Source organism: Thermobia domestica, chromosome 2 (assembly GCF_964235325.1).
Source record: "Thermobia domestica chromosome 2, izTheDome1.hap1.1, whole genome shotgun sequence".
In the NCBI taxonomy this organism is placed as follows: Eukaryota; Metazoa; Arthropoda; class Insecta; order Zygentoma; family Lepismatidae; genus Thermobia; species Thermobia domestica.
In genome coordinates, this window is record NC_137455.1 from 182,410,209 (window position 1) to 182,429,087 (window position 18,879).

The window sequence follows — 18,879 nt, forward strand, 5'->3', positions numbered from 1 at the left end:
TTCAAACCTCGTCCACCGTTTCGTAACTCTCTTCGAAAACCAAACATACATCACAACTTCATATAAACTACTTTTCATTTACAGTCTCCTTTTTATATAAATTAATAAAATATTCTATTTCGTTTATCAGTGACTAGCAATTACATACTGGAGCTATTTACCGTTCCCCTTGCTACACCATATACGCAAAGTGAAAAAAAAAAAAAATATGTGTTCAACAAAAGTTTGTGGGTTCTGTAGACTGAACTACAGTTCAACAAAAGTGTTTAGAATGTTGTGTTTTATGAAGTGTGAAGTATGAGATAGTTGAACACCAAAAGGACAATAATCAAGTGTTTTATTTAATTAATGCATATATCGCATACATAATGTGAAATCATTTTCTTAACAAAAAAATGGTTACTTACCAATAAATCTTCTCGTGGGGAAACTAAACATTCTCCACACTTATCGAAACAACGAGCTAGTTCTGTCTTCAGTGGTAACAAGGATGAAAACGGATGAGAGAAAAAAGGCGTGGAGAAAGGGATGCATACCACAGAATAGATAAATATAACGTGAAAGGTGCTAAAATACCACGAGCAGAGCACAGAGCGAAAGAATGAGCTGAGTTGAAGGAAGCGCAGTGTCCATGTTACGTCAGTATTACCAGATCCAAAATATGCATCAAAGATAGGTAACCAGAATCTATCAATATTACCAAAATCCCGATTTAAGGCCGGTTTATACTTGTGAATAAAGAACTATTCTTTAATCTCCCGTTGTTTCTTTGTTTTGTTTTTTTCTGAACCTATCACTTTAACCTCCTTTATATTGTGTGAATGTTATTTTAAGTGAAGATCCAATCCCGGCATGCCCTCTTCTTGTGACTTTTTTGGTTGTCTGATATCTTCTTTAATTCGGGTCTTAATATTGCGTTTCATTTGACCTATGTATGAGGAGTCACATTCACATTGAGCACGATAAATACCTTGACTTATTTAGTGGATCAACAAAATAACTTTTAAATCCAATAAGATGTTTTTCTAAACTTTTTGGGGGGATACTGCAAGCAGATATGCTTTGCAAGAATATGTTAATTTTTTGTCGATTGTGGAAAGTAAGGAATTCCTACCTACGGTTTTCCTTCTTTAGGAATGACTGTTTTAGGATCTTGCACCGAACTGAAGTCACTTTTAAATTATAAACTAACTAGAGTTCTTTCGTGTTTCTGTTAGTGAATCGCATGAAATCTCTTGTAGCTGAACTAGTTGAAAATAATCGGGTAAATGGCATAGGATAGATAGAGTTGTAGGCAATTCAGAGAGTTTTGTTCGAATTCAAATTATAAAATAATTATTAGTAAGTATACTAGAACTTGTCAGTGTTTGAATGACATTTTGGCTAAAGAATTTGGGTGCTTCATTCTAAAATGATGTAAATATGTTGTCAAAATGGTCGTGATTCTATCTCGTGAAAATTCAAATCTAGGAAGATTTTCGATCAATGCATAATGTGTAGCAGATAATTTAAAAGAACAAACTCTAGTATTGAGACTTGTGTACGATTCAGTAGCTTCTGCGGGTGGCCTTGAGAAAATATCGAAAAGGAAATCCAGCATTCATTGTGCACGAAATGCTGGTACTTGTTTTGCAGCAGCAACAGATCAACGACGAGAGAAAGAGAAAAAGAAACTAAGAAGCTGAAGACAGGAAAATAAAGATCGTTCTGAACGAACTAAACTGAGAAGACTAAAATAATGTAAGATATGCGCAATATTAAATAGGAATAAAGCGTTTGGAGAAGTCTAATGAATCACTTAGTATTATTGATTTTTTTTTTCTAAAAGATATATTAAAGATATGCCGCGACCAGTACATTCTTCCATCCATCCTTTTTCGGTGAGTGTCTCACTGTGACTTCTTCCTTTCATATGTGATGAAACTTCCATCACGTGTCTAAAATTACAGATTCAAGTTTCAAGAAAGACGTTTAATTTCTTGCTTTGTGCAGAAATTTATTAGGTAAGTCTGTAATTTCATAAGAAAGTACGTTGTATTTGTTTCCGTATTATTCATTTTTATAATTGCTTGGGGAAAGGACCCCGCTTAGAGCTTATGGAAATCCGGTTTCCGCTAAATTGGCTGGTATTGCAGCATGTTACGTATTTTGGTCCCCTGATGAAAAGTCTTAATGGGCACGAAGCCCGAAAACCTCACGTTTTTGAGATATTCGCTAATTATTATCGTCACTTAAAGGCATGTAAACTGCAAATAATAATTACGTCAACATTTTATCTACGAAGTATGAACGAGTTTCACTAGGGTATATTAAGGTTTTTGGAGTCGCTTATTCCGAATCCGAGGTCGGTTAACCTCCATTACGTCAGGTTCAAAGTTATTTGAAGTGCAAATCGAGAGAAGACGTTGCAAAACACTGAACAAAAAGTACATAAATGTTTTTTGAGTCACTGGATCCTATTATTGTCATTTTCTTGACCCGATAATTTTATGTCAAGGTCAAACTTGAAAAACCGTCGGAAAAATATGGAAGTCGTATATTGATGCTGGATAAGACTTCACAATTGGCACAGCAAAGTCGAGATCGTATCGATGATACTCATGTCATGCAGGCTAGAGTAGAAGCAGAGAATTTGGCGAGGTGAAATGCTATGTGGCAAAAAATCACTGAAGCCAATATCCTAGAATTCTCTCAATTTGATTTTGTTTCTTAATTGAATTACGTTTTGTATTTATCAGATTGAACTAGCACCTTCGTACGTACAAGATTATTTAGATCATGAGTGTACTGATATTTTTCAATTTGATAGAAATAGGTTTGAGCCAGATTGTTACGTTTTAGAATCTTTTCAAGATTTAGAAACGCTACTCAATATCAGGTTTGGATACGTTTTGCAGTGAATGATGATGAATTGCCGGCCATGGAAGTAGAAGATGGTCCGATATTAGGATATTATTGCTCTTGTAAGTCCGATGCTAGGGCATTAGGTTGTTGTGCACATGTAGCCGGTGTACTGTGGTTTTTCGGATGGGCTTGAGATCAACAACAAATCAAACACACTAGTAGAGCTCTACTGGAATACATATAAGATGCTGGTAATCGTAATGTGAACAACGATGGAAATAAAAGTCAAATACTGGAGGTTGAAGTTCAAAGATGATGAGATGTAAGATGCAGAAAGAAACTTATTTATAGAAGATACTACAAATGACTGACTGGAAAACTAAATGGACAATATTAATGGTAAATTCTATTAACACCGATCTCGGATTCGAAATCAGCTACCCTAGAAACCTATCTGTGATTTTTTTTTTTTTTAATTTTTCCGACAATTTTAAAGTTTGATCTTGAAATGAGCCTGCAATGACCTTGTCGGGTCAAAAAAATGACATAATCGAATACAGCAACTCAAAAAAAAAAAAAAAAAGTTTTTTGTTTTTTTTGTTTTTTTGTTTTTGTTTGTTCAGATTTTTGCAATGTTCCCTCTCAATTTGACGTTTAAATAACCTTGAAACTGACTTGATGGATGTTAACTGACCTTGGATTCGGAATCAGCGACCCTAGTATACTCTGGTGAAACTCGTTCATACTTCATAGATAAAATATTGACGTAATTGTTATTTTCAGTTTACAAGGTAGCGTACCGGTATGTCTTCAAGTGACGATAATAATCAGCGAATATCTCAAAAACGTGGGGTTTTCGAGCTTCGTGCCCACTGAGACTTTTCATCAGGGAGCCAATTTAACGGAAACCTGATTTCCATAAGCTCTGAGCGGGGTCCATTATGTTACTTATGTATCATTGTTGCTGTTATGTTCTCGTAATCTCGTTTTTTATGTGCATGAGAACGTCTGTGTGGCTAATTAAATACCAAGGAAAATACTAAAAAAATGTTCTGGAAAACCAGGAAAAGTCCGAAAATTCTTTTCCATAATTTTTGTCGCCATCCTGATGATATTTACCTACTGTGTATCAAGAAGCTCTTGTGTACCAAGTTTCGTGCCTGTACATTTAGGGTTAAAAGAAAACCATCCCCTTCTCTTTCCCTGCACCGTAGCATTGAAATCATGCTACTAAATAATCCGTATTTTCTGAAGCAGAAAGCCTTCATACTAAAAACTTTTATGCGCCTATGACTGGCATATTAAAAGAATCATGTAGTAGCAGTAGTAATATTTTCCATGTAGTAATCAAATTTCTGTATAGTTTTTCCATCTTCCCAACAACACTATTGTATAGATGCCAACTTTCGAAAACTATCCATATTAATTAAGTGAACTATGACCACGACACTCGAGTGTTTCCGTACTGGAAGGAAGAGATTCAATAGTATAAACTAGATTTTACAGCACATAAAATTTATATTATTTAATTTTGAACAAAAAATAACAGATTAGAAATTAATAATAATAATTACAATCAAAAATCCATTGAATGCTTCAAAAAATCACCGTTGATTGTCACTTTCCTGAGGATGTAGTCACATCTTACTTCGTAAAATTCCCGTACATTGAAATAAAACTTACTTATCTCGCATAGAATTGTCATGCGATTCAAACTTTATATTTCCCACAACAATTTTTGTCAGATCCCTAATTCCGTAACAGAGGATAGAAACCAATAATAATTACAGAAAATCCCTAATGGTTATCTCTACAATTGGTCAGGTTCATGGAGTCAAAACTGAGATTTCAGTGAAAACATTGGTGAAGATTTTATTCAAATCGGTTTATTAGTTTTTAAGACATTGACGAACAAACATATAAAACCTAACAAAGAGTTCTGTTCTGTTAGTATAGATGCCAGATATATTTATACGATCTAGAACAAAAATTGAAACAAGTTTGTATTTTCTAGTGTGTCGGAGGCTCCAGTGGACAAACACCCAGAGAGGAGAATGAAGGCAGCGTATACTGCTTTTGAAGAGGCTAATTTGCCACGACTGAAGGCTGAGAATCCAAATCTGCGCTTATCACAGATAAAACAGTTGTTACGAAAAGAATGGATGAAATCGCCAGAGAACCCTATGAATCAACTTCACCAAAAACAATGATAAACTAAAAGTGTATGATAAAATGCATGTTGTAAAATAGTGGAAGTCTTAAGTGACTATTGAACGGAAGCGATAGGTATAAATATGCAGCTGAGGAACTATATGCATAATCAGGTTCTCTTGATTTTGATTTCATGATTGTTTATGTAAGCAAAATGAAATTACCATGAAGGGAACTGATATATAACATCCCATCCGTGTATATATTTATATGTATCTATTGTGTATGGAACAAAGTTACATTTTATTGTAATCAGCGTTGTGGTTCTTAGGTTTCTTTCCGCATTGGAACAGTATAGATGTACTTTTTATTGGATAGACATTCAGAAATTACATTAATATCTAATATTTACAGTATTGTATAGGAGAAATCTCGATTTTTTCAGCATACAATGAAAAGCGGATCATTTTAAATTGAAGCTTCATTTATTGGAATTAATGTATTGGATAACCATTAAACTGTGACTCAAAATATTTAACAACCAATTCTGGCAGAAAAGAAATTGCATAATCGTCATGATTTTGTAATTGTGTAGTCAGCAACAAAAGTGTATATACATACTATATATTCTCATTTTCTAAATTTTGAATGAATGGACTATTTAAATAGGGTTTTCTTTTGTTGACGTAAGTAGAACATTAGCAGTGGATTGAGATCGTAGTAGTAGTAGTAGTACCAGAAGATTGAACAGTGCTTTTGAGAGAATTGCAGCAGAAACTAATCAGTTCAAGACAATAAAAAGAGGACTGTGTACGAAGTGTTGCATCAATGACGCAATATTTAACATACCTATCCAATTATACCCTCTTGAGAAGATTCTGATTTCTTTCGGTACTGTAGAAAGACAGATTGCTTTATCTCTGAGGATTGTGACTAGACGTGTACAAGTAACTACCTGTGTAATGAACCATAATTACACAGTTCTTGCATATGTGGTATTTCTAATTCTAATTCTCAACCTGTTCCTCTATTTGGAGTGCTCTTTTTGTGAGTGGACTCTCTGTAAAAATTCACTCTCCTTGACACTGTAGGAAGTCAGAGTGTTTTCTATCGAAGGAATATTGTAATCACCTGTGTGGTGAATCCATAATTACAGAGCTCTTGCATACGTGGAATCATTAACCCTAATTCTCAACCAGTTGCTTTATTCCAGCTCGTAGTTATCAGTTTGCCGTGTCCCTTTTTGAACCATAGAAGAAAAGAATTCACCACCCAATCCCTGCATAATTGGCTTAATGGCCCCATCTAGTTACTTAAGGATAAGTGGGCTATAACGTGCCTTCGGGTAGATATAGGTATATCAGGTAAGAACATATTTATATTTTCTCTAAATGTGAAAGGTTTTTATTATTATTTCTATGAAATATTTCTGTTTCAAAAATTTGTAGAAAATGGCTAGCAATGTGGTAAAATGATTGCCATTAGCTGATACACATGTCTCTATCCCAGCACGTTATAGAAAATAATATTTGATTTATTGTTATCAAAAATATTTAAACCCATGTTAAATATTAAGTTTTCTGTTGCAGTTCTTTCCAAGGCATTGTTAGCATTTAATTGTCTGTAAGTTACTCCAACACATGCTAAAATTCAGTTTTTGTTCGAAATTTATTGCCAAAATATGTAGGAGTGGGGTATGCTCTTTTCTTCATGATATATCGAATTTATAGTCTTCATCGTATTACTTTAGTTATATTGATGTTAGTTAACGCAAAATTTGAATTTTTTCATGCTATCATATACAACACACCTACAGGAAAATATTCTTTGGATATGGCTTCCGAACAACGAACTCAGCCGTCAGATAGAAATGACCAAAGTGATGTAAACAAATTGGTTTGATTTGTATGTGTGTGTAAGGGTGTCTCAGTTATATTTGTCAGTATGATCAGACTGCCACATTATCATTATATTTGGTGCAGGTAAGAAGTATTACAATACTCTAGGTCTCGCACAGAATTTTAACTTCTATTTTATAATGTTACCTCATAAAAGGTGTACTAGATAATGAATCTTGCATTTATATTAGCGTAAAATAGAGTTGAAGATCTGCTACCAAAATATTTATGAAAGTGTCAAGAATGCTATAATTATATTTTGGCGATCGTAGTTCAAATATGATTCACGGTCACACGAAACAGTATTGGCTTGATATTAAGATTCTCAAGCTTTTATTTCTGCTGCGATTAACTTACAGATTTTGTAAATCATAAAAGTTAATCTAGAAAATTATTTGCAGATACACTATTCAAATGAATGTGTATCGGTCAAAAATAAATTTTTGTTAAAATGTTTCCCTCTTCATATTTCCGAAATGTTAACGAAAATTGCAGTAACGTTATTTAAGTTCTTAACTTTCTAGTATTACAAAATACTGAGCTCTGATTACAGTAGTTAATGGTTTTTTAAGATATTCACTATTGAAAAATACGACTCAAAGGAAAGTATGGCATCATACCTTTGGGTGATGTATTTTGTATGTAACAAATAACAATAATGAACACCTTGCATGCTGACCATTTTAGGTCATAGTGTTTTGTAAATACGTAAGATAAATTTAGAATGTAAAATTGTACTGTTTCTTCGTATTTATGGTAAAAGTGTAAGGAAAGCAGTGAACATCTTTAAATAAATAAATAAACTTTTCAACAAGTTTATCCATTTTTAGAAGTGTATACATGTGAGTGATTTACGTGTCTTTTTCTAAAGCAGGTGCGTAAAGATCGCCTCTTTTTCGTCTATAATAATCATAAAACGTTGGGCCGTGGTAGCTCAGTGGTAGAGCGTTCACCTCTGGTGCTTGGGGTCCCGGGTTCGATCCTAGCCCCCACCAAGTGAACTTTGTGGTGGACAAACACCGTGTGCGTGGGTTTTCTCGGGGTTCTCCCGTTTCCTCCCACTTACTTCATACCACCATTTCATTCATTACTCATCATCACCGTCTCCTTTAGCCTAACCGGCATAACCGTGGGACGTAAAACTCAAAGGTTTCATTTCATTTTCATAAAACGTTATACTAAAATTATTTTTGCAAGTTCGAAAAAGCGTCTAAACTGGCACAATATCAACAACCATGTTTAGTTGGCAGGGTTTTGTATGTGATTTGCTACAGTATTTTTCATATGCATCTTACAGAGACAGATCGTTTAATGTTTGAACTTCGTACTATATACTTTTATGATTATTTTATAAATACTTTTACTTTTTTATGATTATCATACGCAAAAAAAGGTTGCTCTCTTCCTGCCTCCTTTTTTGAGGTATAATAAAAGTGTCTGCCAAATTTTTGAGTATAACGTATTTGCAGATTAAAGATCTAAGTCTAGGGTTGTCAAATTTTGTAAACGAAAAACTCGGACACCAATCTCAGGCTATATATAAAGTCAAGGTTTCCTACTCACTTGGTCAGAATCAAATAACTACCCGTCTTTTCCAGTTCCTTACTCATAATTTTCCAGTTTATTCTATATACAGTTAACACAAATGAAGTCCCACAAGGGATGTATAAAGAATTTGAAAAGGTAACATAAGGAGAGCTGCCTGGTGTCCCTTATTCCGAATTTTGATTTGTTGTGTTAACAGATCCTAACTATTGCGCCAGTTACAACACACCCTCCCATTTGTGATTGAAGAGATACTTTTTCTTGGTTGCGTCATCATCTGAATCAGGCTACACAAATCTTCCGAAAACCTTCCGCTTTTAGGTGACATACTAGTTCTTGCACGTTGAACATTTTTCAATCTGAAGAACTAAAACCGGGACAAATAGGCGTCCCGAAAGCCTTTTTCGGGACAGTTAATTCTTTCATTGAAAACTGGGACTGTCCCTGAGGGAGGATCAGAAACTAAGGTTGCATGGCCAATATTTCTGGAGTTCCATCTGTTACAGAGGAATGAGGAGTGTGCGGTAATTGTAATACATGGAGTTGGCAACTATGCTGAATTTCAACTACCCGCAGCCACCTACGCGCTAGTTGTAAGTAAACAAAAATGGTGACTCGTTTGGAAAACTGGTCTCGCGAAGAAGTCTGCTCAGTTATTTGATTTCTGTGGGCTAAACATGTAACCGTGACTGAAATTCACCGGCAGCTGGTAGAGGTTTATGGAGGGAGGAGAGACGCTTCTGGGTCAGCATGTCGCAGAATGGAGTCGAAAGTTTGCGGCTGGTAGAGAAAACGTCACCATTTACCTCAGAAGACCACCGAGCTTTCTCATGGCTAAGCGGTTAGCGTACGCGCCTGTGGCGCGGGAGATCCGGGTTCGATTCCCGGCGGGAGCTCATGTGGTTCGGATTCCCCGTTAAACAGTAGGTCCACGTCTCATATAGCCTCGCTGCTGAAAGACACACTAAACTAAAATCAACTCAGAAGACCAGCATGCTATTGAAGCAGTGTCGCTGGGACATCATCGATCACTCTCCGTACAGACGTTGTAAGCCTGTTTTAGATTTTTATTTTTGTATAAAATATGCCACCAATGGGCTTAACCATCATGTAACATTTAGCCAAGATCCGTCAAATGGTTCAAACAAAAACGTCATAAATGCGTTATATTTCTCGAGAATGATCGAGTTCCGCTTACTGAGCTGAAGAAAATACGACGAAAATTATTGGAACCATTTTTGAAAATATCTTCGCAAAACTCACACTAGAAATAAAAAAATGTGAAAAAGATAAATTAGTTGTAGTGCATTATTATTAATGCAGTGTGTACGTATTTTTGCTATACGAATAAAATAGTTTGAATCAATTTCAAAAAAGTCATCCGAAAACTTCTCTTTCTGGAATATTCCATGAAATAAAGCATGCCTATTTGTAGATGAAATTATGAAATATGAAGAAAATAACAAACACTGTTCTTGGATCATCCGAACAGAAATCAACCCACAGCAAATTACCCTTTCCGGTATTATGTGATCAGTAGCAAACTACATCACAAAGAAGGTCGTTAGTGAAATATTTATGAAATACAAATTGCGTGTCATTTGCGAGCAAAATTGACCGCACGACTAATCTTTCCGAATTAACTACCATTTGTAAAATTTGAGAAAAAAAATCATTATTGGATTGATAATGAAATATTTATTGATGAAACATGAACAAAATCGTCCTAAAAGCTGCACCTCCATCACTAACGTATCTCTTTTGTTCGTAAAAAAAGGAATGCACTGATATCATAGAATTATTCATGACGTGTTTACATTGAAAAGAAAATCCGGTTCTTGCTCCTTTCCCAGCTTCTTCGGAAATTCATGTTGAAAAAATTGGTGTTGGTAATATCAACGGTGTAATATGAACGGACATATGTAAGACGAAAAAAATACATCTTTTCGGCATGTAAGAATCATGACATGTTTAATTCCGTTCAAACTGAAGGGTCCAATCTACTAGCACACACAGAAGTGACAGTATGCGCTCATGGTATATAAAATATACTACGAGTGCGCATCATCGAATGTTGTGTTACCACATTTTGATTTTTGACGAGATAAGAAAGTGTTTTCGTTGCATAAAAAGGCGAAAATCAATTTTGCAGCAATGCAATGTCCGCCGTACAAAGCTAAATTCGTTATGACCCACATCAAGATTCACTGCGTTCGACAGTTGTCGAATCATTTAGTTTGACCTTTCGGATAGACATTTTTACAGTTTTCCCGAAACATTTCCAGTTCGATGGTACTGATTACTGTAGGCTCGTGGTTATTAGCTAAAGATCTATAGTAATTTTACGAGGTCCGTCGAAAAAGCATCTGACTTTCTTCGTTTTTTTTTAAAAAAAAAAAAAGAAACTATATGGTGTAGGTAGACCAAATTTTGCGTAATGCAAGAGGTGTCCGTAATGTCTTTAACTGCAGATGGCGTTACTTTCAGGAGTGTTTATATTGGGTGCTCTTCTGTGATCTCGGCGGGGCTAAAGTGGTAAAGACATGGGTGTACGGATAAGACGCGAGAACTAAGTCACAATATACTCCATGGATACACCCGACTTCGACAAAGCTCGCAAAGACAGAGACGATCGCCAGGTGCGTAGCAAAATCAAATTAATGTTGATTATGTTTTTCTATTGTCGAGACAATGTGTGCAACGTGAGTTCGTAAAGGAAGAGCTTACAGATACAAAGGACTTCTCTTCAGACATTTCCCGTCGTCTACGCGATGCTCTTTATCCAAAATGACCAGATCTGTGGACTTCAAAGCCCCGAAGACTGCACCAGGACATTGATTTCATTCATGCAGTTGTCTTTAACAAGATTTCGATGTTACGTTAAGTTCCCTACTCTCTGGGTATATAATCGTGAGACTTTCGCATTTTGCCCAAAATCAAAAGGTACCAGATAGAAACTCGCTTTCTCAGCTGAGAGGAGATTTAGTGCAACGCAACGACTGCTCTCGTAGCACTTCCTGATGAGGGGTTCCAGGCCTGTTTCCAGCAGCAAACTCGGCGCATGGAAGCAAGAAGGAACTAGTTTGAAGGGGATTAGGACGAAGAAAACGTGAGGTAAGTGTATTGGTTTTCCGGGACTCTAGTCGGATACTTTCCCGACTGGCCTCGTATATCCACAATTTGTCCAATTTAGATTTACACGTCTTTAGTATCTATTTACGAAAAATAATGTGGGCACCACCGCATACCACCACAAAATAAGTGCGCTTCCAGCCTATGGATGCAAGTGTTGCATCACCGTACATAGAGTCGGTATGCACTGAAGGCAACCTAATACAGTAAGAAAATCGTTGCCCGACAGATTGGGGATGTTGTCTCCACCACCAGCTTTTATGAAAAGCTGGAAACATGAATAATTAAATTGTATAATTCTTTTATGTAATGCAAAAGATACTAAATTTTGGATGTAGCTTTAAGAGAGGGTTAATGTTGTAATAATAAATGAAATACACAAAATACATATTTCAAAAGATGCAGCCGAATTTGGGTAGGTAGACTAGAATGTTAGGTCTTGAAGAATTGCAGTGGTTTTAAATGTAAAGTTCCTTCAATATGTCAGCTAATTACAATACCTTCAAGAATCGAAGTGTCTCCATGACGTGTCGTTTAACGATGTTTTCTCCGTCAAAATCTTACTCCCACTTCCTCGACAAACTCGGTGTTCGTGGTTTTATTCAAAGGCTGGTTTTACAAAACCCAACCCCTTTTCTTCTTCTGTCCATAAAAGGCAACAAAACTTAAATGTTCGAGAACACCCACAATCACGTTGTCTTGACGTAAAATAGAAAGTTCTAGAAGGTTTAGGACAAAAACCTCCAAAGTTCAGTACCACAAACATTACCCTCAATCAACCTCACAGGAGGTGACATCGTCCAACGTGAACTCACCAATATAGCTGATAACGTAGAAAATAAGTATTTCCACAATAAAATAATGTTTATGTTTGCGGATATAAATCACTTCACTCAGTAAAAAAAGCATTATCTGGTATATTAGTCAATATCAGAATATTGACTCAACAAAGTGGCAAAACAAAATATAGCTGACATATGACTCGAAGTGAAATGTGAAAAGTAGCAAGTAAGGGGAAAAAGGCAGGACAAGGAATAAGGTGTAGACATGTGCAGGGTAAAGGACTTCTGCCATTGCATCTAGTTTAATGAACCAGAAAAGTATTACAAATTGCTTCAAAGAAGCTTGAGGCTACATTTCAAATATTCTTGAAGGAAAAAAAATAAATGTAAGTGACATCCACAAGAATCGAACGACGGCCTTCCGGGACCATATCTCTCATCATGTAACACAAGGGTTCGAAAAAAAAAAAGAAGAATTTTTCCACGGCTTTCTTTGCGTGAGAAATGTTGGTCTTTTTTAAAAATATTTTTAACTTTAATGAAAAAGTAGTACTTTCCACTTTTCTTTTCCCATTATAACACGAAAAATCTACTGTATTATGAAGAAAATGTGAGAAGTTCAATAATCAAGGATAATCGATTACTCGGTAATAAAGAAAAAAGACAAACTGGTGGATGCAATGGGTTTTCCAGTTCGAACAAATTATTTATAGAGCTATTGTCGTGAAAATTTAAATGGTGTTAGCAGTAACGTCTGGAAACGTAAATAGTCAGACTTAGTGCAGTAAAATGATCGTTGAGAATTTATACATAAACTAAAATTCCAGTTAGACTTTTTTTTTCTAAAGTACCTTTTATGTTGGAGATTACGCGGATCAAGAGTATATTATGTCTGAAAAAAAAGTATTGACCGTTTCGATTTCGAAATTGAGAATACATTTATTGTGATTTGAAAAGAACATCATAAAATCACACATGTACCATATTGTTCGATGGGCTGCTTTCATTTTATTCGAAGTCTCTACTGAACTTCTGTGATTGCTGTTCGAAAAACTGTGACACGTGGTTTTCACAGGTCTCTTTTGAAATTAACGCCTTTCAGGGAGGTCAGCACGGTGCCAGTCCGGGTATATAGTGGATACATTAAAAACTTAAACCAAGTTTTCTCAGTTTCTGACGAATCGGTTAAAATATAAATATAATCGCGGTCTGCCGTTGTCAATGTGGTTTTCGACACCCTTTCTATTGACCAGTTCCGGTTATTTCTTTTGAACTTCTAAGTGCACTCGCACTAATAATCAATAGTTTGAGTCTATCGTTCTGCCCGGCGGCAGCAGTTTGTGATGCACGATACTCTTCAAGGGCGTTAATGTGAGCTTTAACACAGACTGTAGAACTAGATTTTGCAGCCATTTTTTCACACTTCGACTACGATCTTTTTCGCAGATTGTTGTTGTAGGTTATCCACTTTCCATCACTCGTGATAACCGCCTCAGAAATGGCTCAAGTTCGTTACGTTTCAGTAGAGATTCAGAGATAGATAGAAATTCGATCAAGTAGATGTTTTTGAGTTGGTGCACCCAAACATCAAGCTTCTTTTTGTAGGCAGCTTTTTCCAAATGATTTAACACTGTTCGATGATGGATATTTAGGTCATTAGCGATATCATAATTTCTTGCATGCTGCTCTTGCTCAACTTATACCAGAATATCATCCTCTTTTGCTGTGATTGGTCGCTCATTGCGAGGAGCATCATTTTGGACATCGAAATTTCCAGAACGAAAGCGACTTAACCATCTTGTGGCTGTTACTTTTGATAACATATCTTGCCCATAAACATCACAAATTTCTTCACAGGCCTGAGCAGCATTTCTGCCTTTATCAAAATAAAATTATGAAATGTAGTAGTTTTGCGGAAAGTTCACTCATCTCCACGGCACAATGTCTTCCGTCCGTTGTTCCAAAAATTCCAATATTTTTTTGCAGATCTACTAGCTTCAACTGTCAATTGTCAAATGATGTTAGGCCTGACTCACTGCGACTTATATACCCTGATATTTGGGACACTAATAAAAAAAATCTGTAAAAAAATGAACTGTTGGTACCGTTAAACTAACATCATATCCAAAATGCCTGTTTGTGGCTTTTGTTTTGATGATAATAGAATATCTGAACCTCTGAATAAAGTATTTTCGGAACGGAAAACGAGATTTAAGCGAAATTTTGTACCAAACAAATACAGGATTGTATCTATTTCTTGATTTATACTACTTTCTTCTTAGTCTGAATGTTTGACTGTAGGCAACCCGTACAACATACAAGATGTACAGGGTAGCGCCCTGGAGCGGGAGATTTTGAAAATTAAATTAAATTTTTCAGTTTAACGTTCCACGCTTATGCCCTTTAGGCTGATGGAGATGTGGGATATTTTAAATCGACGGTCATTGTTAAATATGACAACGCTGTGAGATCATGATAATGTAGCATATCCATGCCATTTCAGTGGTCAGGGGAGCAACGCGCTTTCGCGACGAAAACATATTACAAAAACAATGATAGTTGTGAAGCTGCACGGCGCGAATTTCGGCGTTATTTTTAACTGCCGTTCCGTCGGCTTACGCTCTGAAGAAATGAGTGCAAAGATTAGAAGCAACGAAATCAACATTGAATTTGAAACATGTAGGACAAAATAAAATAAATAAAAAAAGTTTGAACTGTAGAAACTACCCAAGCAATAAATGCAGCATTCGAGCAACATTATCCAAGAGTAATGAAGATCCAAAATTCTTTGAAAACATGTGAATGTCCAACGAAGCATATTTTTTCTTAAGTGGCCATGTGAATAAACCAAATTTTCGGTAGTGGGTTCCCAATAATCTCCACTTGATACACCAGAGACCCTTACACGGTGATAAAGTAAGTGTGGTTTGCCATTTCAATGCAAGGCACAATTGGTTCACACTTCTTTGAAGATGATCATGAATGGGCAGTGTCTGTAACGTCTCAGCGGTATGTGAACATGGTTGAAATGTTTTTCAGGAATGAACTACGAAAGTATGCAGTGAATAAATTCACATGGTTTCAGCAAGACGAATCTACAATTCACACAGCAAGGATATCGATCATTGCTTTACGAGACTTCCTTGGAAGGCATATCATGTCAAGAAATGGCGATATGAACTAGCCTGCAAGATCGCCAAATCTGACAGCGTGTTGGGACTATCTAAAGGATCATGTGTTTGCTACTTGTTCTCATACGCTGGATGAACTAACTTAAAGCTGCGATATGTAAAGAGATTCGATCCATTACTGGGGCCGTCTTTAAGAAACTTGTGGGAAACGTCCATTCGCCAATGCAGGAATGGTAACTGAGTAAGTGGTGTCATTTAGAGGATTATTTTCTAAACGTGAGTTCTTTTTGTTATGTAAATGGCATACATGTATGGACCTTCTTGTCCAGAATTATGTAAGGATATACATAGAAAATTACTGTGCATTACGGCATTTTCAAAATCCCCCTCCATAACTTTCAGGAAATTGATAAGGTAGTTAGACAACTAACATGACCATTGTGGGCCGCAGTGGCTCAGTGGTAGAGCGTTCACCTCTGGTGCTTGGGGTCCCGGGTTCAAACCCTGCTCCCGCCAAGTGAACTTTGTGGTGGACAAACACCGATTTTCTCGGGGTTCTCCCGTTTCCTCCCACTTTCTTCATTCCACCATTCCATTCATTTCTCATAATCACCGTCTCCTTTAGCCTAACCGGCATACCGTGGGACGTAAAACTCAAAGATTTCATTTCATGACCATTGTGATATATTTGGTTGCAAAATTTACAATTACTGGTATCAATGAAATGCCATTTTGAAAACCAATAAAGATAGCCAGCCCCGAACTGAATATAGATTCATATGTAGTGAATGTTGTAAAGGTATTTTTTTTTACATGTAGAATCCACTACGGCAGAAAGGAAATACTTGAATAAGAAAATACTAAAAAGCTAAAATTTCACTTTTTTCCAAAACTCATTATCAAATACCCTGCTTTTTTTTCCATATTTAGTTCTTCGCAAGAAGGTCTTTTCTCACTCCTGTTGCCGTCGACTACGACTTAGCAAAGTTAGAGAATAACTGAAGCTATTTCTAATACTCTCAGAATCTTCAAAAAGTTCATTGGGAACTGTGAAGTCGCGTAAACATTCTTTGCTTAAAAATGAGGCAAACAATGTTGACTCTATGATACTCGACTAGAAAATGAAAATCCAGGAAATATATTCTTACGAGATTGAAATTTGATACATGCACTATGCAGAGTGGTCCAGAAGTGTATAAACACCCTAATAAATGGTGAAAGCTACAAAATATAACCAAAGTAACCAAGTGGTGGGAAGTAGGGATGGGGGAAATGTTTGAGTACACATCACAATGACGTCCGCCATCCTGAATTTTACGTAATTGTCTTAAATGAAATCTACAGCACATATATGTCATTTTAATAGCAACTTCAATAGCACTGTTATATTTGTTTTAACACTAACCATTACGAAGTCATGACTGTTTCTTTCTATCGTTGTAGATGTCGTACTAGCAGAAGATAGACTTGATGCACATAGAGTACATTGAGACTGTGATGATCTCTGGACAACGAAGCACCAGGTTGATTGTAGAGGATTTTAGCCGCCGTAATTCGGAAAGGACTCCTATCAGCAATGGAGAAATTCAAAGAATCCTGATATGTGGCAGATCGACCCAACACTGGTAGACCACACACGAAGACAGACAAGGCAACAATTGTGGTAGTGTCGGCATCATTCAGTAAAACTATCACAGAAGCACGCGTAGTGGTCGCACCTCAATCATGCACATTATGTCAGTGAATAATTGCACTGACAATCTGCAGCTTAACCAACATACAGAATGTGATCCAGATCGTAGTCCGCTCAATGGTCCAAGAGCAGCTATGACAAAACTCTACATTCATCTCTGACATTTGTTTACTGATGAAGCGAACGTTTATGTTTCAGGCGAGGTTAATAAACAGGAAGTGCGATACTGGTCGGATAGTAATCGACAAAGGTTTGACGCATCCGTAGGTGTTACCGAGAATGTGATGGTGTGGCGGACTCGCGCGGTGGGTTCATTCTTCATTGACAGAACCCTAACGGGCGGCGCATATTAGAAGACATGTTGCTTTGACTGCTGTCAGATGGGTCATTTCCTATGTTTTTCCAACACGGTAGCGTCTCACCCTATTATGATACCTGTGAATACCCTGATCAGCGAGGAATGGCCGCCCCATCGTTCCCTGGATCTGGGATCTGATGCCACAGAACTATTACCTGTGGCGTCATGTGAAATCTGTTGTGTATGCGGTGAAAACTAGAGATGTTGAGCATCTCAAGGAACGAATTGTGAACCCATGTTCCAACATTACAAATGTCACTTTGCGCAAGGTTTTGCTTAACTGGGTACTCAGAATGCATCTGACAATCGACCAGAATGAAGAACTCATTGAATACATTTTATAACAGTGCGTGGTCCTTGTCGTATGACTAACCTACCGAAACAGTAGTAACTTCGTAATGGTCAATGCTAGAGCAAACATAGTTGTGACATTCAATTTCTCCGAAAAATCTGCTATTAAAATGATCTCACATGCTATGGGTTTCATTCAAGACAATCCGATAAAATTCAAGATGGCCGTTGCCGCTGTGATGTGTCCCCCAACATTTTGCCCCATCCCTATTCCCCACCTACATTGTCACTTTGTATTTTGCAGTGTTTATCACTCTTTTGAACCGCCTTGTAGTTTGTACATAGTCATGTACACAGGTTCTACACCTGTGGGCAGACTATTGTGTTACAACCCACAACAATCACTCACTTCTTCCCACAACCTCTGAGAGAGCAGCGAAATATCGTGAGCTATATTCCATGGTGGTAGGCTGGATCTCCCCTTATCTTTAACCTCTCATTGTTACAACACAGGCGGAGATCGGTACTCAACACCATTTCCATAGTCATAATTGCATATACCGTAACTGCATTTCATTTTATATTGTCGTCAGTTTGGGAAGATTGATATAATTAACATTATTATTATTTCCAATTAGCAAAATCAATAGAAACCGAAAAGTTAGAGCATGTAACAAGGCTGATTTAAGCTATTAATTTTACAACAGTACTCAAATATAACCTTTTTTTCAGAAAGAAAAATTTGCTTTAAAAAAGAAATGTTCCTGTAGTTCTACTTTCTATTCACAAACATAAGGTAGACACACAAGAGAATGCATGGATAACAATTTCCAAGAAATAAATCACTGAACAGCTATGGAAATGGTTCACAAGTACATCCTTTTATAATTCGATCGGTAATTGAGAATTTTGCTTTTACAGAAGATACTACTGTGAACTACAGTACAAAATGTATACAAACTTTCCCTCCCCAAATGTCACTTTTGTACATTATGCATACAAAGCACTTTATCTTTTCTATTAATACTTGGAATACACTATATTTCATTATCAT

The 18,879-nt window shown here is 36.5% G+C and overlaps 1 protein-coding gene across 2 annotated transcripts in view; it reads left to right on the forward strand.

Annotated features, from left to right (window-relative positions):
• The window catches only part of LOC145677867 (coiled-coil domain-containing protein 124), a 29,091-nt gene extending 21,384 nt beyond the window's left edge, over positions 1-7,707 (forward strand). For both annotated transcript variants that reach the window (XM_081748164.1, XM_081748165.1), the window contains one exon: positions 4,859-7,707. In XM_081748164.1, coding sequence (XP_081604290.1) covers positions 4,859-5,054 — 196 coding nt within the window. In that variant the 3' untranslated portion in view covers positions 5,055-7,707. The remainder of the gene's footprint in view (positions 1-4,858) is intronic.
• Positions 7,708-18,879: the final 11,172 nt, after the last annotated feature.